Source organism: Centruroides vittatus, unplaced genomic scaffold, assembly GCF_030686945.1.
Source record: "Centruroides vittatus isolate TY-2023 unplaced genomic scaffold, ASM3068694v2 contig_817, whole genome shotgun sequence".
Taxonomy (NCBI): Eukaryota; Metazoa; Arthropoda; class Arachnida; order Scorpiones; family Buthidae; genus Centruroides; species Centruroides vittatus.
In genome coordinates, this window is record NW_027122532.1 from 375507 (window position 1) to 402986 (window position 27480).

At 33.4% G+C, this 27480-nt stretch overlaps 1 protein-coding gene across 1 annotated transcript in view; it reads right to left on the reverse strand.

Annotated features, from left to right (window-relative positions):
- SREBP (Sterol regulatory element binding protein) overlaps positions 1 to 27480 on the reverse strand; it is a 65867-nt gene that overhangs the window by 8387 nt on the left and 30000 nt on the right. The window contains exons 7-13 of the mRNA XM_067278666.1: positions 26279 to 26451; positions 22893 to 23145; positions 10706 to 10872; positions 10448 to 10610; positions 5215 to 5329; positions 4854 to 5108; positions 4596 to 4761 (exon numbers count right to left, since the gene is read on the reverse strand). Coding sequence (XP_067134767.1) covers positions 4596 to 4761; positions 4854 to 5108; positions 5215 to 5329; positions 10448 to 10610; positions 10706 to 10872; positions 22893 to 23145; positions 26279 to 26451 — 1292 coding nt within the window. The remainder of the gene's footprint in view (positions 1 to 4595; positions 4762 to 4853; positions 5109 to 5214; positions 5330 to 10447; positions 10611 to 10705; positions 10873 to 22892; positions 23146 to 26278; positions 26452 to 27480) is intronic.

The following is a 27480-nucleotide window of genomic DNA, read 5'->3' on the forward strand; positions in this document are numbered from 1 at the left end:
GCTTTTCGTCATGAAGCAGCACCTCTAACATAACTATGTCATATCTAGGTAGGTTCATTTTATTCATTCTAAACTTCATTTCTCATGCTTTATCTTACTAAGTCAATTTCTCTGTGATGTTATCTGGTGCTTTCATATTATTAAAGTACCAAAATTATTTGTATATTATTTAATGATAGTGGAGACAGTGTTAACACCTTTACATTAGTTTAACTACTCATTGACAAATGATTTTAACAGACTACAGACACTAACAAATGTAACACAGACATCAAAAAATAAATAAATTTTAAAGGAAATTTCCAAACAGAAAAGTCTGTGTATTAAATATATACAATATACTGTATATAGTGTTGTTATATAACTTCAGTTCAAATTTTTAAATAAAACAGTTAATTATATATAACATGTATATTTGTAAATTCAGATAATAATTCTAAATACATAATTAGATTTGTTATCATTTAATCTGAATTCTAAAGTAATTTGATAATTTATTTATTCTGGTTTTTATGGAGTTAATCCTGAAAGATAAATTGTCATCATCAAATTTTAAGTCAATGAGTTTTGTTACAGGATGTTATGATATTACTAGAACATAACAGATCAAACTATGGTCCTCACTCTGAAAAGTTCTCCGGAAATACATCAGATGTTACGTGCTGATGTTTCTAGGTAGTCATGTGACCGAGCGATGTCGAAGTTGGGTCATGTGATACATTAAGTACGTGTCCACCATCCACAGTACTGCTCCACAACGAAAACAAGCTTAAGCAATGGCAAGCGGAATAATGCACAGTTGGTAAGTAGTCCTATCAGTTTTTGTTTGTAGTGTTTTTTTATATGGATTGGCACCAAATAATTCTGTGTTTTGGAAATTATCAAGTATGTGTCTGTTAAAACAAAAATTATTACCATTATGGATTATCATCATAAACTATAGTTTTACCAAAATAAGTGAATAAATATATATACACACCATATATAGTACTATACTATATACTACTATATAATAAATGTATATGTATATATATATATATATATATACACAGTAGTGATATTCAGTGAATTCGCACAGGTTCGGCCGAACCCGTTGGTAAAATTTTCAGTTCCCCTAACCTTGTTAAACACACGTAACATTTCTCGGTGGTTTTGTTTCTTTTAAAAAATATATTAAAATATACGTATTATACTCTGTAACACTACTAAACTAGAGCCTTATACCCTGTTCGCACCGAGCATTTCAATCTAGATTGTGAGCAAGGTCGAGGACTATGCCTTGGTGCGATCTCTCTTGACCGTTTCAATCTCGATCAAAATGAGGTTTAATCGCGATTGATTCAAGAGAGAGTTCTTGAAACTAGATCCAGTCATATGAAAGATCCCACAATCTCACGCGCACGAGATAATACAAGATGGCTGTGGAACACGTGTCAGGCTATAGACAGCGAAATAAAAAGGATATTGTATTTCGAGAGACGATGACATCTGTCTATTATCAGCAGTGCCATTTGGGGTAAAATTTCTCTGCCTAAAAGAAAAAGAAGAAAAAAAAAAGGTCGACAGCACTAATATACTATTGTTATGCGGTCTTCGCCCAGGGCCTCTTACGTTCCAAATATACTGATCATTAGATATACCACAAGAAAAGGTATTGTATTTATTTCTAGCCGAAACTTCCATTGTTTGTTTGTTGGTGATTGTTAGGGAAAAATTTTCTGCTAGTGAACCCTTTGTTAAATATTTCAAATATCACCACTGTATATATATATATATATACACACACTTATATATACACACACACACACCATTATATTATTTAGTTGTGAATTATGTCAAACAATAGATGATGATAATTTTGTATGTATATAATCATCATCTATTGTTTGTGGCATAATTCACAACTAAAAGACATCCTCTGGTGATGATGCCTTATCCATTTTACGTTTTTTTGCACAGGTGCAGTCGTTTCCACAAATAAAAACTGTTTTGTTTTTGGATTGCTGCTGGTGATTGCAAGTGACAGATAAAACAATTTTTGTATCCTCAATATACATATTTTATATTTTAAAAGTAAAAATTAGCTTATGGTATTAAGTTAATATATTTTTTACTAAAGAGTTTAGTTTACATAGATATATATTTAGGATTAGATTGATTTCCTTCACAAGATACCAGACTGCATCATTAGCAAGCCTGACTTGTTTTCTTTAATGCATTAGAATGATGTTACAACATTTAAACAAACCATGAGAATCATGAATCCTGATGAACCTTATTAATATTTAAAAATAAAATTAGTGATAAACCATAGTTTACTGTTTTGCATCTTTACATTTTTTTTTTTAATTCTTGAGTATAAAAATTTTAATTTAAAAAAAGTATATTTCTAACATACAACTGAAATTTATAGTACTTACTATATTTTCACAAATATTAAACTATTTTAATGCATCGATAAATGAAAATTATAATAAATAAAAACAAATGCTGATGCCAGTTTAAAATATCTGCAGATAAATAATGATGCCATGATTGCACTGGAGAAGCACTGCACTTATTAAATGCAGATGCAATGCAACTACAATGCACCATGACAACAATAATTTTCTTAAGAAAAGCAAATAAAATCCATGAAACTACCATAATCCAAGGTGTTAAAAGATTCAATTGTATTAATACTTATTACCATTAATTTCAATACAGACAATTGATGTGTGAATTATGACATTGTCAGCATTTTATTCACAACCAGTTCCCTTTCGAAAATGTATTTCAAGCAAAATTCAAATCTATGTTTAGCAATGGGTAATTACCCAATAAAGATGCTTTAGTTAAGTTGATGGGGGTTGTTTTCAAGATTACTTTCATTTTGAATGACACAGTTCTACTGCCATTTTTATATAAACCAAAATCTTAAATGACGTGGGACTATAGATTGATATTATAGTAAATTATGTCAGAGGCAACCAATAACATCTATTTTTCAGGCTAATACTTTTTCATTCACAGCAACCATTTTAAACTTTATCTTCAGCACATCCAAATTTTGTTGTATTAGTGATCCAGTAACTAAGTTAAAACACAAAGCCACAAAGTTTATCTTTTCAAGAAGTAGATTTACCAAGAAACATATCATCCATCATTATATATTGGGTAACAGGAAAGTGAATGCATAAAAAAAATTAAATAATTGCAATTATAATCAATACTTTTTGTTATAGTAACTGTCACATCATAGTTATTCAACCAAGTACATCTCAAAAAATATTTGATCTGTTTTGCATATAACAGAGATAGACATTAGGTATCATCTCTATCACATCATCCAAGACAATGATGTAGATCAGGGGTGGCCAACAAGTCGATTGCGATCGACCCGGTCGATCGCCAAGCCAATTTTGGTCGATTGCTAGCGATGTCTTGACTTAATGTATTATATTTGTAACCGAACGCAACTGTATGCATGCAGTTATGACTCGACTTATAAGCAGTGAGTGCACTTCATACTGAAACACAGTGTATAAACATAGTATGTATTTCACACTCCCCCTCCCCACTTAGACTATGCCTATGACAACAAGTCGATCGCGACACATTTTTACGATAAAAAGTAGATCTTATGTGCACAAAAGTTGGCCACCCCTGATGTAGATCATCTGTGTTCCCAAGCTTTATGACATTGCAAACTTTTTTTTTTGAGCTAAATTTTTTGAATCAAAAAATTTAGCTCAAAAATATGGTTTGCAATGACAATGATTGGGAAACACTGATGCAGATCAACTTTTGTCTTGGGAGATGTGATAGAAATTGTGCCAAACACCTAGCTCTGGGGTAAATTACTTGACTTTTAATTAATAATTAGCAGCATTATTATAGCCTGAAACCATTTGGCATTCTCACTTATAATTGCAAACCAAAAACCAATTAATAAAAATGTTTGGATAATAAAACTGAAGTAACAACTTAGGAATGAAAATAAAATTAAACTTAAACAACTAAAGTGAGAGCCCTTTCAGTTTGACTTTTTCAGCACCTCATTGAAATTAGTAAGATTGCACATTTGTATTTTCCATTATAAGATTCTCCATTATAACAGCAAAAGATTTTATCTATAGTATTGGTTTATTTGCTTTAGATAATAGAAAATATAAACTATTGTTTCTCAAACACAATGCAGTGCAACTCGACGATCACTTGGCTTCCCTTCATCTTTATTCTAGTTGATACACATGATAGATGGGGCATATTAAGCCCGAAACACGAGATGTATACACTATCAACTAGAATAAAGATGAAGGGAAGCCAAGTGATTGTTGAGTTGCACTGCATTGTGTTTGAGAAACAATAGAAATAGAATATGACATGGTTTCAAGTTATCAAAAATAATAAAAAAATATATAAACTATTTGATTTTATATATATATTAACCATATTCATTAGTTATAATCAACTATGATAAAACTTAATTATAACAAAAACAAAAAGCTTCACATAAAATAGATAATATGTACAAATAATAATGTTAAAAATGTATCATTATGTAGACATTTTAAATCTAAAAATAATTTGGTATAAAATATTTGAAACTTCACCTGTATAATTGTTGGAGGAGTCTGATGTAAAGAGTAATTCATACTGTCTCTTAACAATCCACCAGCCTTATCACAAGCAATTACGCATTCATTTAAAGTCATGGCTTGATGAAGAAAAGCCGATCGTGCTTTATAAGCTGCAGTGAGAGCTTTCGGCAATGGATGCCTACATAAAAAAAAATCCATTTTTAATATAAAATTTTTAGATTAAAAATATAATACAGAATAAATAAAAAAGTCAAAATAAATTTTATATACCGAACACCATTAAGCGAAGAAGGAATATTCTCAACAATTGTGTAGAACTTTTCTGACTTATTCTCTTCATCGAGTAGCCAATTTGTGGCAATGCCAATTAAAGCAGCCCACCACTGAATTACAGAATCTTCACTGTGGAGTCTGATTGTACTAGAACCGATAGCTACTACAATAGTTCGAGGCGTACCTGCTGCTTTACTCGCTTCCATCAAAAGATCTACATAACTTAAAATTTCTGCCCCAAATGAATGTCTCCTAAAATATTTACATTATAATAATTAGAAAACTAAATACCATTTTACATAAATTAATTGTTTTAAGCAATAATTTATACAAATCATTATGCATTTTCTTTTTATACCTTTTATGAATGTTTGCAGATAGAGAATCTTCCACTCCTGGAGTCATTAGTATTGTAGCTGTTTTTTCCAAAAGGTATTCACGAAAACTTCGAGAGACAAAAGAAATAGGATCCACTAAAAGTAACAGAGAAATTACATTTTGTTACTATAAAAATGTATGAAAAAATAATATAAATTTTAAACTATCTTGTAGATATCTGACAGACTTTATTCAATATTAATATACTTACAATAGTATGAAAATTCTAAGTGAATAAGGAATCAATATTTCATTCAATATCCTCAATCATACTGAATATAAATAGTGACTGCCAATATGAAATCTCTCTATATTGATGTATTGTAGCTGTTCTGATGACTACATACTCTATTATATTTATACGAGTCATGTTTTTTAAGTAAGTACCTGCAATTTTTTAAATAATTTTACTGTCACATGATAGCCTGTACCTTAATCTACTTTTCAACATTATTTCCTCAAATATAAAGGCACTTTTCATATTGTACAACCAGCTTCTGAATTCCATCCTCATAGAAACCTGCCACTGGGTTCTTCAAGCCACATGTGGACAGGCATTGTCATGAAGCAAAACAATCCCCTTACTGAGCTTACCATGCTTTTTGTTTTGGATGACAAAATCGTAAAGTGTCTGTTTTCTCAAACTTTTGCAACAACTTTCTGCACCAAGTGAGTGATGAGAGATGGTTGAGCACTACGCTCCTTGTCATGGACATTGGTACGGCTATCTTTAAGTGCTCTAACCCATTTTCTTACCAATCCATCACTCATGTTTTTTCCACACATCTCACTAATCTGCTGATAAATGTCAGCCGCTTTTACATCTTTTGCATTAAAAAAAAACAAATTAACGTGCATACTTCACAATCGGGATTTACAATTGTCTGAGGCATTTTAAACACACACAAACAAACGTAAAACAAATGAATGCTTCTGTAATTGCGTCTATGGCTAGCCAACAAATGTAGGTACTCAGCACACATTCACAGAACACCAAACCGTAGCACTGCAGCAATCCTATTTTTAAATGGTACTTACTTAAAGAACACGCCTCATATATATTCCCACTGGCATCTGGCTGCCTGTCCATCCATCTTGAAAACGATGAAAGTCGAGACCAGATACAGAGAGTTTAGGGGCAGGAAGCCCCGACCGACTATATATGACCTTCTGATTTGGACCGAAAGTCACGTTCTTTCAATTCAATAATTTTCTCCAGAACAAAGTTAATAGATGACTGTATGACTATCATTAACAGGAAAAGTATGATGTGCAGGGGCAAGACACTACTGAAATTAAAGCCTATATTTTAAATTAAATAAATTACAAGTATCATTGAAATGTCCAGCCTGGGATTGTGACAATGTCATAAATAGTTGCATGTTACATATTATATATATTTCATAATACTGGTTAGGATAGATTGAAAGGTATAAACAAATAAATCTTGTGTAAAGATAACTTAATACTTTATACCTGAAAAATGCTTATAAGTTCATATAAAATATTCAGAATTGTTTAAATTTCTAACGAGTTAAATTTTTTTGGTCATTATTATGTTTCTATAATATAAAACTTACAATATTAATCAAGAATCTTCATAAAAACATGAATATGCCATCAAAAACTAAACATTGCAATATTCAAATATAGTTTATTGCAATAAACTTAAATTTTACTACATTACATTAAAACTAAAAAAATGTATAAACATTTTTCCCAATACTGAAAAAAATTTAAATTTTTAAAATGGGAATAATCCCAAACCACTAGACCTTAGGTTACAATAAGTAAAAAAGAAAAAACAAAACAAATTGACTTTTTTAAAAGTGAAAGTTTTGCAATTCATTTAACAAAGCCAATTGAACAGAGTTGCATAAATTAATTTAAAAATTACAGTACAGGTACTCCTCACTTTACGACGAAGTTCCGTTCCGATGACTATGTCATTAAGCAAATTGGTCAATAAGCGAGGTGCTTGTGCCGGGAATATAGGATTGTTGTAAAATTATGCAAATTATGCAACAAACTTCAAATTTATTCATAAAAAGACTATTATAGTACGCTTAGTGCTCATGTCACCATTCGCCACTGACCGACACTCAAGCTGAGAAAGGGGATTCCCTGAATTGCAGGTCAAAACTCATGTGTGAGTGGTCGTTAAGCAGATAGGTCTTAAAGTGAGGAGTACCTATAATAAAGCTATAGTACTTTTAAAGTTTAAATCTTAGATGTTAAAAATGAATCCAAATAAAAAGTTCTGCATCCAACTCTAAGAATTAGCAAGAGGAATATATTTATAAAACATTTTCAATTAATTACATTAAAAATAAAACAGTAAAGTGACAGTTACTTTGCCTCATTTGTTGTTAGTTAACTTACCAAGTTTCATCTAAACTGGCATTGAAAAAGAATAGTTTTCATATACAAAAAAACTTAAACAAACACCTTAATGTTCGCTGAGAAATTTATTAATTTAACTAACGTTTTCGGCTTATTCAATAAGCCATCTTCAGGTTTTTAACTTTCGAACAAAAAACAATATCGTTCTATTAAAAGAATACCATAGTTTGAAAAAATTCAAATCATTAGTAACGGTCAAAAAATAAAACAAAGAGGATGAACATGGTAATAAAAATAAATAAATATACATAAATAAATAAAAATGGTAATATAAATAAATAAGTATACAAAAATATATAAAAACAAAAAAAGAAAAAAAGGAAGAACGTGGTAATATAAATAAATATACAATAAAATCGTAAAAGATACAACAAATGTAAGGTAAAAACGTTTTACTCGTGCCCATATATACTACTATCTATCCTAACCAGAAATACTTCCCCATAGAACTCACGTGTCTCTTATAAATTTTTAACTGCATATTTCCAAGCTGAAGGAAGACCTTCTGCGTCCCTTGCGTTAATACATTTATCTCTTAGTTTGCTTCTGTAAATTTCTATCTTTTCAGCCGCTCTTGCCAAAGTTGGGGAGTGTACCTGCTTTATGATTTTCGCCTCATTCCAATGTACTAAGGATCCCTCCGTCTGCCCCATCTGGGCTAATACCGTCGTGTTGGAACCTTTTCTAATATCATATTTATGTTCCTTGATCCTTATTCCTAGGTTTCTAGTAGTAACCCCTACATAATCTTTATTAATACCTAATAGCTGGTTCTCGTAGGGAATCTTATACACACCCGCCTTATCTTGTTTTTTAACTAACCCTTTATCGTTTCTAAGTATTTTATACAAATTCGGAGCTCTTTTCAAGATCACCCTTGTATCCTTAGTTCTTGCTATTTCTTTCATAATCCCTCCCAGATACTTATTGTATGTAAATTTCGTGTATCTGTAAGGCCCGTGCCTGGTGTTCTTATCATTACTGGCCTCAAATTTTCTAATAATTCCCTCAATGACTTTCCTCCTATAACCTAATGTTCCTGCTATCTGTATAATTCTTTCTATCTCTGTATCCCGGTCTATCACATTTTCACAGTATATAAAGGCCCTTCTAACCAATGCTCTAAATGCTGCTAACTTATATTTATAAGGGTCATTAGAGCTTGCAGGGATATATAGTGGGCTATGTGTAGGTTTAATGAAAACGCCGGTGGATATATGCCCTTTGTTAAATATAACATTAATGTAACGAAGAGGGCCTTAACCTGAAGCTAGAGCAGAAAAGCTCCAGGATAGTACATTTCTTAGACATTAATGTTATATTTAACAAAGGGCATATATCCACCGGCGTTTTCATTAAACCTACACATAGCCCACTATATATCCCTGCAAGCTCTAATGACCCTTATAAATATAAGTTAGCAGCATTTAGAGCATTGGTTAGAAGGGCCTTTATATACTGTGAAAATGTGATAGACCGGGATACAGAGATAGAAAGAATTATACAGATAGCAGGAACATTAGGTTATAGGAGGAAAGTCATTGAGGGAATTATTAGAAAATTTGAGGCCAGTAATGATAAGAACACCAGGCACGGGCCTTACAGATACACGAAATTTACATACAATAAGTATCTGGGAGGGATTATGAAAGAAATAGCAAGAACTAAGGATACAAGGGTGATCTTGAAAAGAGCTCCGAATTTGTATAAAATACTTAGAAACGATAAAGGGTTAGTTAAAAAACAAGATAAGGCGGGTGTGTATAAGATTCCCTACGAGAACCAGCTATTAGGTATTAATAAAGATTATGTAGGGGTTACTACTAGAAACCTAGGAATAAGGATCAAGGAACATAAATATGATATTAGAAAAGGTTCCAACACGACGGTATTAGCCCAGATGGGGCAGACGGAGGGATCCTTAGTACATTGGAATGAGGCGAAAATCATAAAGCAGGTACACTCCCCAACTTTGGCAAGAGCGGCTGAAAAGATAGAAATTTACAGAAGCAAACTAAGAGATAAATGTATTAACGCAAGGGACGCAGAAGGTCTTCCTTCAGCTTGGAAATATGCAGTTAAAAATTTATAAGAGACACGTGAGTTCTATGGGGAAGTATTTCTGGTTAGGATAGATAGTAGTATATATGGGCACGAGTAAAACGTTTTTACCTTACATTTGTTGTATCTTTTACGATTTTATTGTATATTTATTTATATTACCACGTTCTTCCTTTTTTTCTTTTTTTGTTTTTATATATTTTTGTATACTTATTTATTTATATTACCATTTTTATTTATTTATGTATATTTATTTATTTTTATTACCATGTTCATCCTCTTTGTTTTATTTTTTGACCGTTACTAATGATTTGAATTTTTTCAAACTATGGTATTCTTTTAATAGAACGATATTGTTTTTTGTTCGAAAGTTAAAAACCTGAAGATGGCTTATTGAATAAGCCGAAAACGTTAGTTAAATTAATAAATTTCTCAGCGAACATTAAGGTGTTTGTTTAAGTTTTTTGTATATTGAATTCTGCTGGGTACGAGTGTGGTTTAATAGTTTTCATATTTTCAATATCTGTAACCTATTTTTAGTAGTATTAATAACTGATTTAATGTCTGAAATGTAGCATTATTTCAACAAAAAAATTTCTTTTTTAATTCAAGTTTCAATTTCTCTTTATTGTAACATTTGCAAACACGGCTTAAAAATACTTCTAATATTGTTCCATTAAAAAAAAATAATACATTAAACAGATATCTACTAAAATAAAGAGAGATTACAATCAAATAAAAATTCTTACTTGAATTTTCTAAACAGCTGAACAAAGTTTCCTCTTCTTCAAAGTTCCAATTATGTGAGAGAAAAAAGTTCTGACCGATCGGATGAAACAACCACTGAAAACAGGGCGGCGGTTGCTGACCATTAGCAGAGCACGTCTTTTTTGCCAGTCTTAAGAAATACCACTAAAAATAACATGAATTTAAAAAAATTATATATTTATAAAAAAAATAAATCTTAAATCATCAATTATATATATATATATATATATTTTACTTACTGCTAGAAAATGGAATCTTTGAGAAAGATTCTCTTTAATTCTTAATGACATCATGATATAGATTTCTGCTAAAGTATCTTTTGGAATGGCATGCTGTACAGCTTCCGTCAAATTAAGAGCACTTAAGGAAAGCATAAGCCCCTCCATTCCACTATTTGAAACATATCCTTAAAAATAAAAAAAATAGAAAAAATATTTAATTACATCAAATATTACAAATTTTTGTTTGTTGTAAAATATTATTTCAATCTAATTTTAACATTTAGAAATTTTCATTTAATACAAATTAGTAATAAAAATGATGTTAGTAATACAGTAGAGAGTCGTTAATTGGAACCCCGGTAATCAGAATCGCTGGTAATCTGAACGATTTTCAGTCAGACTGTGTCGTGCTGAATCGAACGTTTTTGATACTAGATTTACTTCTAAAGTATAATTTTCATGTTTTTATATTCTTCAATATATTTATTTTGTTTGTACAAAATGAAGAAATAATTTTTAATGATACGATAGCCTCGATTATTATTATAAAAATTTTCGTTAGGCTTAAAATCGACGAAAATTCAACACGAAGTGACATGCAACAGAGAAAAATTTGAACATCAGACCGGTTAATATATTTTTTCGTACATAATCGGTAATCGGAACAAATCACTAATCTGAACAACCCCAGTTCCCAATTGATTCCGATTTTCGACTCTCTACTGTATAACCATGGAGATGGCCATGTTGCTTTGTCAGAGTTAACCATATCCACAACCCAACAAGTGCAACATGCATCAATCACTGCACTAATGACATTGGCAAATATGGAATGCATTTTAGTTCACTGACGTTGGCAAATATGGAATGCATTCTAGTTCACTGACATATTGTTTGATGCAAAATGGAATGTACCTTTTCATTACAGTTTGCTTGTTTATTAATGGAAGAAAAGTGCTTCAGTTTCATTATTTTTTGTTTTTTATTGATAAAAATGTTCTTTTATCAATATACATATCTATTTTTTTTTTGAATAGGTTCATTATATATTCATAATTCAAGAGTAATCAACTTTAATGTTTTTTCAGATAAAATCAAAATATGTAATAAATTTAATATGTTTTTGCAAATAAATATACACAGATACAAAAACTTTGTCAAATAGATTTCATAATGATGATATATTATCATCATTTTAAATCACAATCTCTCTGAATCTATTTAATCTTAAATTGTCCTCAAACTTTTCCATCATAAAATTAATCTGAAATGTGAAAAGTTTTGTGACAATGTTCATTAAATTATAGAATTAACAATACATTTTACATTAATACAATAATAACTGCACATAGTAAATACCTTACATTTAAAAAATTTATTCTCATCTAACTTATTGTTTTATAAAGTTTTGTATTATCCTAACAACTTCATAAATCAAGAAAGCTAATTTATAATACAGATATAAAGCAAACTCATATATCTAGTTTGAATGAAAATTGAATACAGTAGAGCATCAATTATCCAACCCCCAATTAACTGTCACATCGGTTAACCGACCACATTCTAGTCCGCAAATTCAAATGTCCGCTAGTGATGTGGAACTACAATATTTGGCTATATCTTGGCTACATTATTATTATTTTTGTTAAATTTTTGCGTGTTTTAGCTGGTAACATTGCCTCAACCATGAAAGAGAGGCCAGTATTTAAACCAGGCTTAATTTTCTATTTTTTGCTTTATTTTAATATTTATTTTGTGCAAAATAAAGAAATAATTTTTAACGATACAATAGTGATGATTATTATTTTTTTTAAAATTTTGTTATGCTTAACATCGACGAAAATCCAACGTGAAGTAGGTTAATAGCGATATACTAATATACTAATTACATGGGATATACTAGTAACCGAAAAGTATGAAAAAATACATTATCTGTTTTTTCAGTTATCCAACCAGCCCATCCCCAATTGAGTCGGATAATCAATGCTCTACTGTAGTCCCTTTAACTACAATTTTGATATTGGTGCTCAAAAAATAAAGAGAACAACTTGAAAACTAGACAATAAAAAAACTGTTGTTGTTAATGCGCACACATGTATGTATATGTAAAAACAGTAAAAACCTAAATGTAGTTCTAAATGTCAAAAATTCATCAGCTGGAAACCTGTTCAATGCAAAAACAGAAGCTTCATCCACAGTACATAATTTTCTGCTTAATCCAGGTTAAGTTAGGATTCTTCTTGTTGAAAAAGTTAGTGAAGAGATGATTAACGAGGGAATAGTTTAGGGGGAAAAATTAAATTGTTTAATGTTCAATCATCTGGCTCATTGTGTGAACATTAAGCGGTCAAGGTGTGGCAAAAATTGAGCTCCTCGATTTTTCGTGTTTTTGTTGGAATCATCCGTTTTTCGTCTGGTTTTTGTGTTTCAATGGACAGAACTAGTAATTGTGACCCTGCTGACAACAATTTCGGCTACGTGGACCCATTATGTTGGAAGTAATGAAGTCTTAAAGATCATGTTATTTCGGGTCAATTTTCCGGAACTTCTTTCACCGTTAAACTGGAATCGAAGATGACAGGAGAAAGATTATTAATAAGTGAGTACAACCTTCAAAAATTTGTGGATTTTGGCCCAACCGTTCTCCTAATTTCAAACCTTTTGTGCGCGGCACTCGGCGGCCTGCATCGGGCTCTTGATGTGCCATCGGGACTTAATTCCTGGCTTATTGGAGGAAGGAAGTCGTCAGCTTTGCACTGTTAAAGTTTTGGAACTCTACCCTTTTTAGTTTTTAAGTAATGACAATTTTAAAATTTGTACTGGCTTCCTCACTGACCTGTTGCTTTAGTAAATGTCATCGACCTTGTCAGTTGTAACGTTTTCCAACGGCTCTAACGGTCGTTTTGTAATTGTCGTGCTCTTTTATCTTGTTGTTATTAGTTGTAACTTATACTAAGTTATTTTAGTATATTATGGGCTCTAATTTGATAAAAAAATTTCGTGTTGAAGCTCACATTCTAATTGATGAAGTCAAAGGGTATTTTGCCAAAAACTGCCATGCCAAACTGGGCACAAATCAACATTTGCAATGATTTGCACTGATCAAATGAGTAAAATGATTAGCTTAGCTGATGGGCGCTAAAGAATAATAGCCTCCCAGACAGGGTAGAAAATTTTTTACATCGCTGGCCACTTCTGAAGAGATTACCAACATTTTAACTGAACACAATAAGGGAGTACAAGAATCAATAGAGTCTGTATCTGGTACTAGCGGGATTGGAGGTTTAGAGAGAGCAAAGACTGAGGTCAATAGAGTCCCAACTGCCCAATCTGGCCACTCGGGACGACATTGGGAGGGCAGTGGATGCTGCTAATAGCCTGGATGTCGATATTCTTGAGATTAAAGAATAATTAAAAACTGTGTACAAAAATAAACAATGTGAGGACAGTCTTTCCAGTCAAAGAATGGCCTCCTTGGAGTCTCAGCTTTCAGGACTGGCTGCACGGGAAGACATTAGTAGGGCTATTGAGGCCATAAATAAACTAGAAGTGGAGATTGCGGAGGCAAAGGTTTCCAGCAATATACCTCGTAGCGTGGACAATCCGGAGGGACAGGCACCTCTATATAGCGATATACTTAAAAGGAGTCTAGGATCGGGGAAGCATAACAGGAATAGCTACCCTAGCTCGCTTCTGGTTTACCCAAAAGACCACCACATGAGCTCAGAGGATACCAAAAATATTATTAGAGATAACATTGACCCCACACACTTGAAAGTGGGCATTACTGGTTTTAGAAGAATTGGGAGAGAAGGTATTGCTATTGATGCTACCAAAAAGAGTGACCTCCAGGCTCTGGAACATGAAATCAACCAAAAGGCTCCGGACCTCAGAACCATGGTGCCAGATAAAAGAAAACAAAGTATATGTATTAGACAGGTCCCAAATTATTTGGAGAAAGAGGAGATAACAAACTGTATATTTGAGCAAAATGAGGAAATACAGGGACAGTTAAGCAGAGATCAATTCATGGAGGAATTTGGGCTACATTTTGCCTTTGGTGGAGGCAAAAATAACCTTGTAAATTGGGTTGCTGACATCTCACCCGGCCTTCTGAAAATTTTTACCATGCTGAGAAAAGTTAACTTGAAATGGGCCAGATGCATGGTAGAAGAACATTTCTCTATCATACAGTGCTTTAGATGCTGCGGGTTTGGCCATGTCAGTAAATTCTGTTCAGAGCCCATGGTAGAGTAACATTTCTCTATCATACAGTGCTTTAGATGCTGCGGGTTTGGCCATGTCAGTAAATTCTGTTCAGAGGTCTGTAGCCAGTGTGCTGGCAGTCATAGGTTTAGGGACTGCCCAGGCAAAAATAAAATTGCAAAGTGCAACAACTGTCGACTGCAGAAGGAAAAGGATGGCTCACAAAATGCTTTTGATAAATGTTGTCCATCGTTTAAGCGTATCAGAAACTTCTATGACAAGAACAGATTATGGAGAGTGATTATAAAAGTATTAATTTTCTGCAGATAAATCTTCAAAGATCGATTAGTGCCATATCCTCCCTTAGTGTCGACATGGACAACTGGGACATAGTGTTAATTCAAGAGCCCTATTGTATTGGGGGCAAGGTGGCTTGTGTTTCTCACAGGCATTTGGTAATTCAAGACTAGCAGTACTCCTTGGGCTGCAATTGTTGTACCCAATAATAGTGTTGCCATCTTCCATCACCAACAGTATACCACAGAAAACAGGTGTGTATCGAGACCCAGCTTGATGGTCGCAGCCTCATTATCATCTGTCAGTACTTACCGGGGGGGACTGACATATGTCAGGAGCTGCAGGGCATACAAGACATTCTTGATAACTTTAGAAACTGCTCTATTATTTTGGCTGGGGATGTCAATGCCCACTCCCCTGCGTGGGGGGCTAAGCAGTTGGATACCAGAGGAAAGGCAGTGGAGGAGTGCCTAGCTAGCAATAACCTGATCATTGCTAATGATCCCAATTCCCCGCCTACCTTTGTTGGGCCGAACGGATCATCATGGATCGACATCACTTGTCTCTCGGCCAACCTCATTCCGCACCTCCATAGCTGGAGAGTGCTAGAAGAAGATAGCCTCTCAGATCATAATTCCATTGTCTACAAGTTATACTGTGCCTCCGGACACAAGCCCAGGAACTTCAGCAAAATCTACAATTCTAATGGGGTGGATTGGGACTCTTTCTACAAGCATCTGGACGAGAACATTAATGATAATCCCTCCCTGGAGAGTAGGGACTCTGCAGTCAAGTATGTTGACTCAGTAATCAATACCATAAGTATAGCCTGTGACCAGTCAATGCCTCTGTGCAGTCGGGGCACTAGGAAAAGGGGTGTCCCATGGTGGAGCGAGGAGTTAGCGAATATGAGAAAGATCAACAGGCAGAATAGAAGACTTTTACAGAGATGCAGAAGCAAAGATCGGGACTCATTAAAGGCAAGGTATTTAGACTTTCAGGCCACCTATAAGAATGCCATCAAAGAGGCAAAATTGCGATCTTAGAGAGACTTTTGCTTGTCAGCCTCTTCTAACGCCTGGGGGTTGTGAGCAAAAGTTGTGCTACAAAACTGAAGACTCCCACCTGCCTTAGTAGTTTGGGTGCTGGAGATGACGATGGGGAGATAGCAGACATGAAGAACACTATTGAAGCACTATTGGACAATCTATGCCCTAATGACAATTGCTCAGAGGATAGTGCAACTCAGCAATATATTAGGAATCAAGCAACTACTTACATCCCAAGCCCTTGTCCACCTCCCTTCACTGCTGTGGAGGTTAATGAAGCCATTAAGAGGCTTGCTACTAGGAAAGCTTCGGGACTGGATGGCATAAATGAAGTCATCGTTAGGGAATTGTGGAAGTACCGTCCCGGTTTCCTCTTTGGCAATATATAATAATTCTCTCAGGCATTGTTTTCCAGAGGCCTGGAAGAAGGCAAGGTTGGTTTTAATTCCCAAGGATAAAAGTGCCAAAATAACATCTCCCAGCAGGTACAGGAATATCTCCCTCCTGCCCATAATGGGTAAAGTTTTGGAGAGGATGATTTTAAATAGACTATTCTGCTTTCTGGAGAGAGGTGGACATCTTCATGGGCAGCAGTTTGGTTTCCACTCGGGTTCTTGTACAACAGATGCTATTGGCTCTGTGGTGAACAAAATCAAAGAGCTACAAATAACGTTCCCATTAGGGATTGCAATCCAGCAGTGTTTTGAATCCAGCTGGATTTTTGCTGGATTGAAATCATTCCAGCTGGATCCAGCGCGGATACAGCGTGGATGTATTTCTGGTGCAATAAAGTGTTATCTGTCTATCTATCTATCCTGCAATTTATGTTTTTTTTAATGAAATAAAACATTTTAAATAAATACTTAAGAAGCTTTTATTATTTAGACTGGTCACTATAAATCAGTAAAACTTCTTACACATTTAGGTAGTAAAATTAACTTTAAATGTTTAGTTGAATTATAATTATAACGTAATCTCTAAGTTAAATAATAGCAAAGGTAATTCTACTGATACATTATTATAATATATTAATATAAATTAAAGGACGGATAATCAGTGGCTAAGTGGCTATCAGTCTTACCAGTTTTCATATATAGGCTCTACATATTAGTCTGTAGTTATTTATAAGTATATAAAACTATGTACTGGAAGTAGAATAAGTTAAATAAACTACACCTTTATCAATCCAGCAAAATTTAACAAAATAATAACGTTTTCAATTGTTTTTAACGATCTTCCTCGGTTACAAAAAAATAGAACATTAAATATAGAACATAAAACGTGTTCAGAATAAATGTAAAAATTAACGGAAAACGCCCAGACAGACAAAATATAGATAAATAAACAAAATAAATAGCGGAAAAAATATATACAGGGTGTTTTTTTTAAACTGGCGGTACTCAGAAACATCTGTAGAGCAATCTAACAGCCGGACTGTCGCCAAATTTGGGACAGTGACTAAGGACTACATGGAAAATAGATTCCGAAGAAAATAGTAGTACCTAACTTCGCCGGTAGAGGAGGATTTGGCGCTGTTGTAGCGAAAAAGCTGCTAGCACTTCACTAAAGAAAGGATTATCAGTCGCTTTTTTCCACTTGCATGGCCGCCTCGCTCCCCGGATCTAACCCCATGTTACTTTTTCCTGTGGGGTTACTTAAAGTCAAAGGTCTATCTTGGTAGTGTCCCAAACTTGATGACTTTGAAGGACAACATTTCTCGAACTGTGATGAACATTCCTGCGGACGTGTTACGTTCGGCCATAGAGAACACGGTGTTCAGGATGCAATGAGTTGTCCAGCAGGACGGTGATCGCATTGAAGAAGGGAGAAGGTTATTTGCTGATTAATTAAACTTTCGTTATTACACTGAAACCTTTATCTGAAAGTTAAAATCCAGCTGCAATTAACAAACACACGAATGAATATGATTATTCATTCGTGTGTTTGTTAATTGCAGCTGGATTTTATGCAGATTCTTAGCTGTTTTGCTACAACAGCGCCAAATCCACCCCTACCGGCAAATTTGGGTACTACTTTTTTTTCGCGGAATCCCTTTCCCATGTTGTCCTTAGTCACTCTCTCAAATTTGGCTACAGTCCGGCTGTTAGATTGCTCTACAGATGTCTCTGAGTACCATCAGTTTAAAAAAAATACACTGTATATAAGATCCAACGAAACCAGCATTGTCTGTTAATAACATTAATTAATGTAAAAGGATCTCCACATGGTAGACAATGAGTCCACATCTCTATGGTTTATACAACCGGTTGTCATGTGTGCCTTGCAGATTTCCAATCTCTCAAGATATTTGACCGTTTGCCTATTCGTCGTCACTTTTATAATTGCCGCTCGATCCCATTGGACGTTAACATCCTTCTGTCTTGCGTATGATGCCAGCGCAGTGTTGTCAAGGTTCTTACTGATTGTATATTTGTGCTCTTGAGCCTTTATTTTAAACTGCGCATCGTTGCACCCACATAAACAAGCTTGGAATTGAAACGTTGGTCGGGTAGAGGCACCGAATATATACCCGTTGTTAATTCTCTTTCTTTTTATCGTTTCTTAAATGTTTGAAAACAGTGGGATTACGTCGGTATACAATACGAAAATAATCAGACCTGGCAGTACATCTATGTATCTTGTTTAAAAAAATGGGATGTAATCAAGCAGTATTCTTTTTATATTTATTCCAAACACATTTTATGTTCTATAGTTAATGTTGTATTTTTTTGTAACTGAGGAAGATCATTAAAACGTTATATAATAAACGAAGATCGTTAGAACGTTAAATTTAATAAAATAATAACGTGAATACGTTATTATTTTATTAAATTTTGCTGGATTGATTAAAGTATAATTTATTTATAAGTTATACTTATAAATAAATTATTACTTATAAATAATTATTAGTGTTAGTAAAGTAGTGAGTAAGTAATTAGTAGCAGTCTAGTACTTAGCAAAGCGACAACGTAGACTTTTGCGCAATTATTTAGAAAGTTAATTGAGTATTTGCGGATCTGCAGCGCTGGATCCAGCACCAAGTGCTGGATCCAGCAGGCCGAAGAATGCGCTAGATCCAGCTGGATTGCTGGATGAGGGATCCAGCAATTGCAATCCCTAGTTCCCATATGTTTTGGGTCTCAGTCTGGACATAGCCGGAGCATTTAATGCCGCATGGTGGCCAATGATTCTGCATAGGCTCAGGCAATGTGAGTGCCTGGCTTACCTATACAATATGATTAAAAGCTACTTGGATAATCGTTCAGCCATCCTTCAAATTGGCTCTAGGAGCTGGACTAGAAAGATCACTCAAGGGTGCCCACAGGGCTCCGTCTTGGGCCCCATGCTGTGGACCATGCTCTTCAATGACTTTCTATTGGAGGACTTTGATGGAGACTGGGTTGTGGCCTTTGCCGATGATGCTATGGTGTTGGTTGGTTACAGCACACTCGAGGGCAGAGATCGAGTGGAGGGCCAACTGCATCCTGACCAGAATACAGGACTGGGGCACAGTAGAAATAAACTTGGTGTTCAACCCTAGTAAGACTAAGGGGATTGTCTTCTCCAGACCGAGGGCCCCACATCTGTACCGAAGGGTCCCAACCATACATATGAGAAATCACAGTGTACGGGTGGTTACCACTCTAAAGTACCTGGGGGTCATCCTCCACCACAAACTTAGCTGAATCTCACATATAAAGCAAACCTGTGACAAGACCAATCTGCTCTTCAATGCCATGTCGAAAGTGGCTAAATCAAAATGGGGCTTAAGTCCACGTATCATGAGCATCATTTACGATTCGGTTTTCCTTCCTATATGTTATGTTATGCTGCACCAGTCTGGGCCGAGGGGCTGGGGATGACCCACATTGATAGGAAGCTATTGAGTGCCTAGAGGAGGGCTCTTCTCCACATCTGCAGGGCCTACTTGACCACCTCTACTGTTGCCTTGCAGGTGACTGCTGGAAAACGACCGATTAACTTAGAGATTGGTACTGTTGTGCAAAGATGGAACATGAGGAAAGACACCAGCATTGATCTTAACAACAGGGTATTTGACAACATCAAGATGTCTCAGAATGGTACTCCCAGTGTTGACCCCAATGAATGGCCACTTGTATACAGTCAACCTTGGCCAGATCAGACTCTTAATATTTTTATGGACGGATCAAAGAATGATGATGAAGTAGGGTGCGCATTTGTGGCATTTCAGGATAACACGGAAGTCTACTTCTCTGATAGGCTTGGGAGCACCTGCTCAGCTTATCAGGCGGAGCTCTGGGCCATCCTGTCAGCAATCAAATGGTGTAATATCATGTTCAACCTCAACAATATTAATATATTCACGGACTCTTGTTCATCAGTGCAGGCCATCTCAAACTACAACTGACACCACCCACTAGTTAACAGCATACTACTTGAACTACATAAGAGCAACAACAGATTTGCAGTTGTGTGGATTAGAGGACACTCTGAGGTGGTCGGCAACGAGCGGGCGGATGGACTCGCTCGTTTGGCTGCCACTTCCTGTGTCGACCCAACCTACAAGGCAACACCAAGAGCTACATGATACAAGGATTTAATGATGATGCTAGAGACAAGTGGCAACGCAGCTGGAATACCCAAACTAACAGCCTAATGAGGGATTTTTTCCCTTTGGTCTCTACTTCTGTTAAGAGAGAGATTGAGCACTGCCTTACCCAATTCTACACGGGGCATGGCAAGTTTTATCAGTATCTACACAGGTTCAGGTTATCCAATTGGCAAAATTGTACTATGTGCTGTGTTCCTGATGGTGCTCATCACTATCTTTTGGAGTGCCCTATGTTGGATGACATGCGGACACGCGTTACTGCTCTGTTGCCTTGTGACTCTGGCTGGTCGCCCAACCTCAGTGTACTGATTCAGGATGGTAATTTGTTCCAAGCTACCAAGGACCTTATCAAAACATACTTTAGGAGAACTACTGTGACTTAGCCTCATCCTGGTTTTGTGGTTTAACTGTATCTTAGCCACTTCATTGTTTTGTTTTATGTCTTATGTATTAGTACTGTTATCCTAATTGGCTTTATTGTACTGCCCGTGGCAGTTCTAACTGTTAAAATGCTGTCATGGACATTGTCTACAAGGGTTTTCAACCCCCCTTTTCCTCCACTATTGGCAGGTAGCCTTTAGTGTCTGTACATATTGTTCTTTGCTGCTTGTGTTGGTTTGTTAATATGTATATAAGTACATCACATATTTCTTTTTGTAAATCTGTAACATCAAATGTTTATCTTGAATATGTAACCTTTATGTACTATTTTCTTGGCTATGCCTAGCAGTGCCAAGGCATTGATCAATAAAGAGTTTTTAACAAGTGAACAAGTGTAGACAAATAAGTAAAATCTAAGTGAAATGGTCATACTTTCTAACAAACAAGTACAATTTTGAACCTTGTCAGAGAAACTAAGATCACATGACAGAAGGACACAAAAAAACTTTTCAATTATTCTTCTATGTGTGTGTGTGTGTGTGTGTATATATATATATATATATTATTTTTTAACAAAAATCTTTATTGTAATTAACCAGGGGCAGAACAAAACATTTAAGAATCAAATGAGTTTCCAAGAATAGAGTTTCAATGAATGTATTTATTGAAAATAATGATTAAGGTAACATAGTGCTGCCAATTTGTGTTCTATAGAGTAAATATAGTAGTTAGTAACTAAGTAGTACAGCATATTATACTTTGTGTTGTTCACTGTCACAAGCTCATACAGGCAGCATTCAAATTTCTAACACAAGTTCTTGAAACAATGAGAACTTCCCTGATCAAATGTTAGTTCTTGAGGCTGAATACTCTCATCTTCAGTGAAATCATTTTAATTAAGCCTAGAAATAAAATTTTTTCATATATGTAAGAGTGATTTTAATATAAAAAGATGAATATGAGTGGCATTTATCTGATATAATTAAAAGATACAGAAAAATATTAAATTGTTCAAAACAGAAACCTGCAAAAATAAAAAATAATAATTCAGAATTGTCTGATTCTGGTTTACACTGCACACATGAAAGTTCTGATGTAATTTTATTAAAGTTTAAACATAATAACCTGTATTATATATGGAAAAATGTGAAACTTAAAAAGCCCTAAACAAAGATTGTTTAGTGCTTTGAATAAATACATTTTATGTAACATGTACTGTATACAGTAACTTTTAAAATAAAATTCCAGTTTGTACATGTTTAATTATGCAAATTTTCATTATCATTTTAAGACATCATCTTCCGTTTCTCTGATACACACTTGTTAATGTTATCCTGCAAATACTACTGAAAACAACACAGAACATTTCAAACAAAAAGTTTCGAATATTCTAAATTATAGTTTGTAATTTCTGTAATTAGAATGTTTTTTAAAGCATAAATATAAAATTTATGTAAAAAATATAGCATTGTGTACTCAATTATACAAATCTAAACTTTTGACTTGAAATTTCCATATACATATCAGTAACCACAAAAATATCTTAATTGTTTTTTGTTTGATTTACTTTTCAACAATATAAACTGATTTACATAGTAAACTGGACTCAATTCATTCTAAATTGGTGAAACCTATCAGAACATATCTCCAAAAATGTTGAAAATCATAAAATACTCACCTAGCAAATGAAGCTGATTTAATTTGTGATACACTAAGGCTGCATCTTTCATACTTTCGTCACGATATTTCTGTGGAACTTTCAGACCACCTGCTCTAGTTCCGAGAATGTAACCGATCCATAATTTATGAAGAATCTGTCTTATCAAATGCCAAAATATTCCAGAAATCAAGTCAACGTGTCCAGTTGGAAAAGGTCGACCAAGTGCTCTAAGACAGAGTTTCAGTTGACAAACTGCACCATTATGATCACCCTAAAAATGCAAATATTCATTAAAAATTAACAAAACTTCATGTTTAATAAATATAAAATATAAAAAAACTTAAGCAAACACCTTAATGTTCGCTGAGAAATTTATTAATTTAACTAACGTTTTCGGCTTATTCAATAAGCCATCTTCAGGTTTTAACTTTCGAACAAGAAACAATATCGTTCTATTAAAAGAATACAATAGTTTGAAAAAATTCAAATCATTAGTAACGGACAAAAAATAAAACAAAGAGGATGAACATGGTAATAAAAATAAATAAATAAACATAAATAAATAAAAATGGTAATATAAATAAATAAATATACAAAAATATATAAAAACAAAAAAAGAAAAAAAGGAAGAACGTGGTAATATAAATAAATATACAATAAAATCGTAATACACTGTAATTACATCGTTATATACCACGTTCTTCCTTTTTTTCTTTTTTTGTTTTTATATATTTTTGTATATTTATTTATTTATATTACCATTTTTATTTATTTATGTTTATTTATTTATTTTTATTACCATGTTCATCCTCTTTGTTTTATTTTTTGTCCGTTACTAATGATTTGAATTTTTTCAAACTATTGTATTCTTTTAATAGAACGATATTGTTTCTTGTTCGAAAGTTAAAACCTGAAGATGGCTTATTGAATAAGCCGAAAACGTTAGTTAAATTAATAAATTTCTCAGCGAACATTAAGGTGTTTGTTTAAGTTTTTTGTATATTGAATTCTGCTGGGTACGAGTGTGGTTTATATAAAATATAAATACGACTTTACAAAGTTGAAACTTTGTAAAGTTGTATTTATATTTTATATTTATTAAATGTGAATAACGCCGGCCATGTTCTGTATTTAATTTTATTTAAAACTTCATTATTTTAGTGATGGGATGATACCAAAATTTCTCCAGATTTCACCGCAAATTCCCAATTCAGATTCTTTTGAATAGTTTCTAAGTTTCTTATAAAATGTGGAAGTGTTACCACTACAGCTCAAAAGCTGTTAATGTGTACATTACCTAGCTAATCTCCAGATTAACTAAATTAATCCGTTAACGTGCGGAATCAAGAGTTTTCCACACTTTACCTAGGTAATCTGCACATTAACAGCTTCCGTATCGTTAAAGTTCAAAAGTTTGTTTCTCTCATTTCCTTTCCCTACTATTTCCCGAAGAAGACAGAACAAAAACTGATGCACGCCCAATTTTAGCTGTGGTTCTTAGTAAAACAGAGGATGGCTTTTATAAACTTGGTACTAAAATGGGTATTTTAAAACAATTGTATGCAAAATCTGAATTCAGTGTTTGTAAAGAGAGATTTTTAATAAAAGAAGATGTCCCTGCTGTAGAAATATTTTTACATCAAACAGCAATAAAACAATACCTTGGCACTGGGCAGGGTTTCAAAAAATGTGACTGCAAATCTAAAATGTACCACAAACAGGTGTGCTTGTCACAAAAACCAATTGCTATGTAACTCAGTGTCACAAATCTTTAAATTGCACTAATAAGCAAGCACAATTTTATCATATGTTTTGCAAATTCATTTCCCGAATTGTAATAATTTTTAAACCGTTTGATTTTTTGTATTACAGTTTTTTAATTGATGGTTGATTCTATCAACTAATTTGTTGATTGTTTGATTGTATTAACTTGATTCTTTAGATATCGAAAATTAAATAAACAACATTATGTTAATTTAAGCATACAGAAACGTTGCTGTTGTTTAGCAAAAGATCTTATTTTCACTTTACCAAGTGCTTAATAGGTAATGTGCAGATTACCTAGATCATCTGCCCATTAACTAGGTAATTTGAGAAATGTAACAATTTTTGAAACTTTAACAAATCACCCTAGTTAAGCTGGAGATTAGCTAGGTAATGTACACATTAACAGCTTTCAAGCTTTAGTGGTAACAGGAGAATCGTTTTAAGAATTGGAAATTGTGACCAGATTTTCTCAATTCAGATTCCCAGAAAATGTCCAATTTTTCCAATTTTTGATTCCGATTAATCATCCTATCACTAGTATTTATATTCCACAAAAATAGCATTACAAGCAATAACAACAAAATTTTGTTACGAAGAAAAATATTCTAGATATAGCACTAAAGAGGAATCGAGAGTTCATGTCGACCCAAAATGCATATGTAGAATAAAGAATTAAATTGTACGTTTTAACCTTCAAATATTTTACTTGCTGAACAAAATACTATACCTATAAATATAGGATTATTTAGTTAAAAACGCATAAAGAATATAGCAAACCTATAATTAAGAAATAAAATAGAGATCCTTATTTTAGAATTAAGAATTAGGATTTAGGAAATTTTATTAAAAATTTTTTACAATTATCACAGTTTGTTATTAAAATGATTTATAATTAAGAATAAGGTAATCGTAATAAATTTCTTTTTACTCTTTCCAATCTCTGGATAGTAAAAGTGCCTTTTGTAACAAGTCCATCATGGGTTGGTGAAACCCACAATGTTATATAAAAATAGACACTGTAGAGTCTTGATAATCTGCCACTCTCCAGTCCAATACATCAACTAATCTGACACTGCCACGTATGGCACAAATGAAATTTTTTATGTTACTTGATGTATATGACAAAGACTGATGTATGTGTATATTGTCCGTCACTAGTTATTTGTTGCATGTGCAGTCACAATCGTAATTACTCAATATCACAGACTAACCTCTGAAAGGAAGTGCATTTTTACCATACAGTACATACAACATTCAATAATCTGACACTCACCAGTCTGATGTAGGTCTGATTAAATATGTATGTACAGTAGTCTCTGTAAAATTGAAAGAAAAACAGCAAGTTCTTTAATACTATTTCAATTTTAATAAAATCACATTAATTAAACTTGTAAGGGAAATGGAAAGAAGTGAAATAATACTAAATAATTTCAATATAATAAAAGGTTAGTTATAAAACAATTCTATGATTAAAATTACCATTTTGTTATCTTAAATTAATATATAATTATTATATAATGAAAATGAATAATGATGATCATTTGATATTTGTTTTTATGGGTGTGTTATTTCATTGAGAAAGTAATGTAATGTATAACATTAAATGACGATTATAAATAAATAAATAAATATCATACTTTTGCCAAATCTAAGTCTGCTTGTTTTCTGTGCCTCCAAAACATTGTTGAAGAAGTTGAACCAGATTTGATAATTGGCTCACCATAAATGAACAACTTTGTCAGACAGATTAAAACCAATATTGCATTCATGATCCAAGGTAATAAACCAAACATATAATTATGGTACCATCCTATAGGGGAAAGAAATAGTAATAATTAATATAGATTAACTGGTCAAAATTTTAAAAATATAGACTCTGGTTAGCCAAACCTTGTGATTTTCACCTATCAGAAATATGACCCAAAGTGTGTTTGTATAATATATATACAGTAAAACCCTGCTTAACGCTGATTTGATATAACGCAGTCTGCTTGAAGCCTAAAAACAGCTCAAAATTTCATTGATTCATACATAATATGATTATTTATGAACATGAACCAATCTTTATTTTCTTTATTTATTCCCGATACTGCCAGAGCATAATCCGGTTAAATACAGAGATACATCAAAGCATAGGTAAATACATACATAATAACAAACATGAACCAATCAGCAAAAAGGTACTATACTTTCTTTAAATCTATGTTTGTTTGGTGCAATTTTGGAAAAGATATAACATCATGGATGCCATAGGAAATATTGACTTGGCTTGGCAAAAATTAACTGATAAGTGCATGAACAAAGTGTGGAAGAAGTTATGGCTGAAGGTATGCAAGAATTCTCAATGAGAAGAGCCTATTGCTGTATTGATTAGGTTGACAAAATTGTCAACCTAATCGATACAGCATGACTAGGAGATGTGTACGAGCAGGATATTGAGGAGTTACTGCAGGTTTCTGGTGAGAGCCTTACCAACGATGACCTTCAAGAACTTGCAGAACAAGGAACTGGTGTAAAATTGGAAAAGAGATTCTGAAAACAAAGAACCCAAAGAATTTCTCTACAGATTTCCTCAGTAAAGTTTGGTAACGATAACAGAAATTGTTGATCAAATTGTAATGAATGATCCAGATTTTGTAAAAAGTGCAAAAGCAAAACAAGGCATTTTGGATGCAATCTTAAGAATTTCAAAAGAACCAGGACCTTCATCACAAAAAATTAACATATGCACACAGGTAAAGTTCATGTGTTATTTAACATATATTATTATGCAAATTAATATAAAAATAAACAGATTTGACTTTAATTTTAGGTTATTTTTGGTCACATGTTCCCCTAT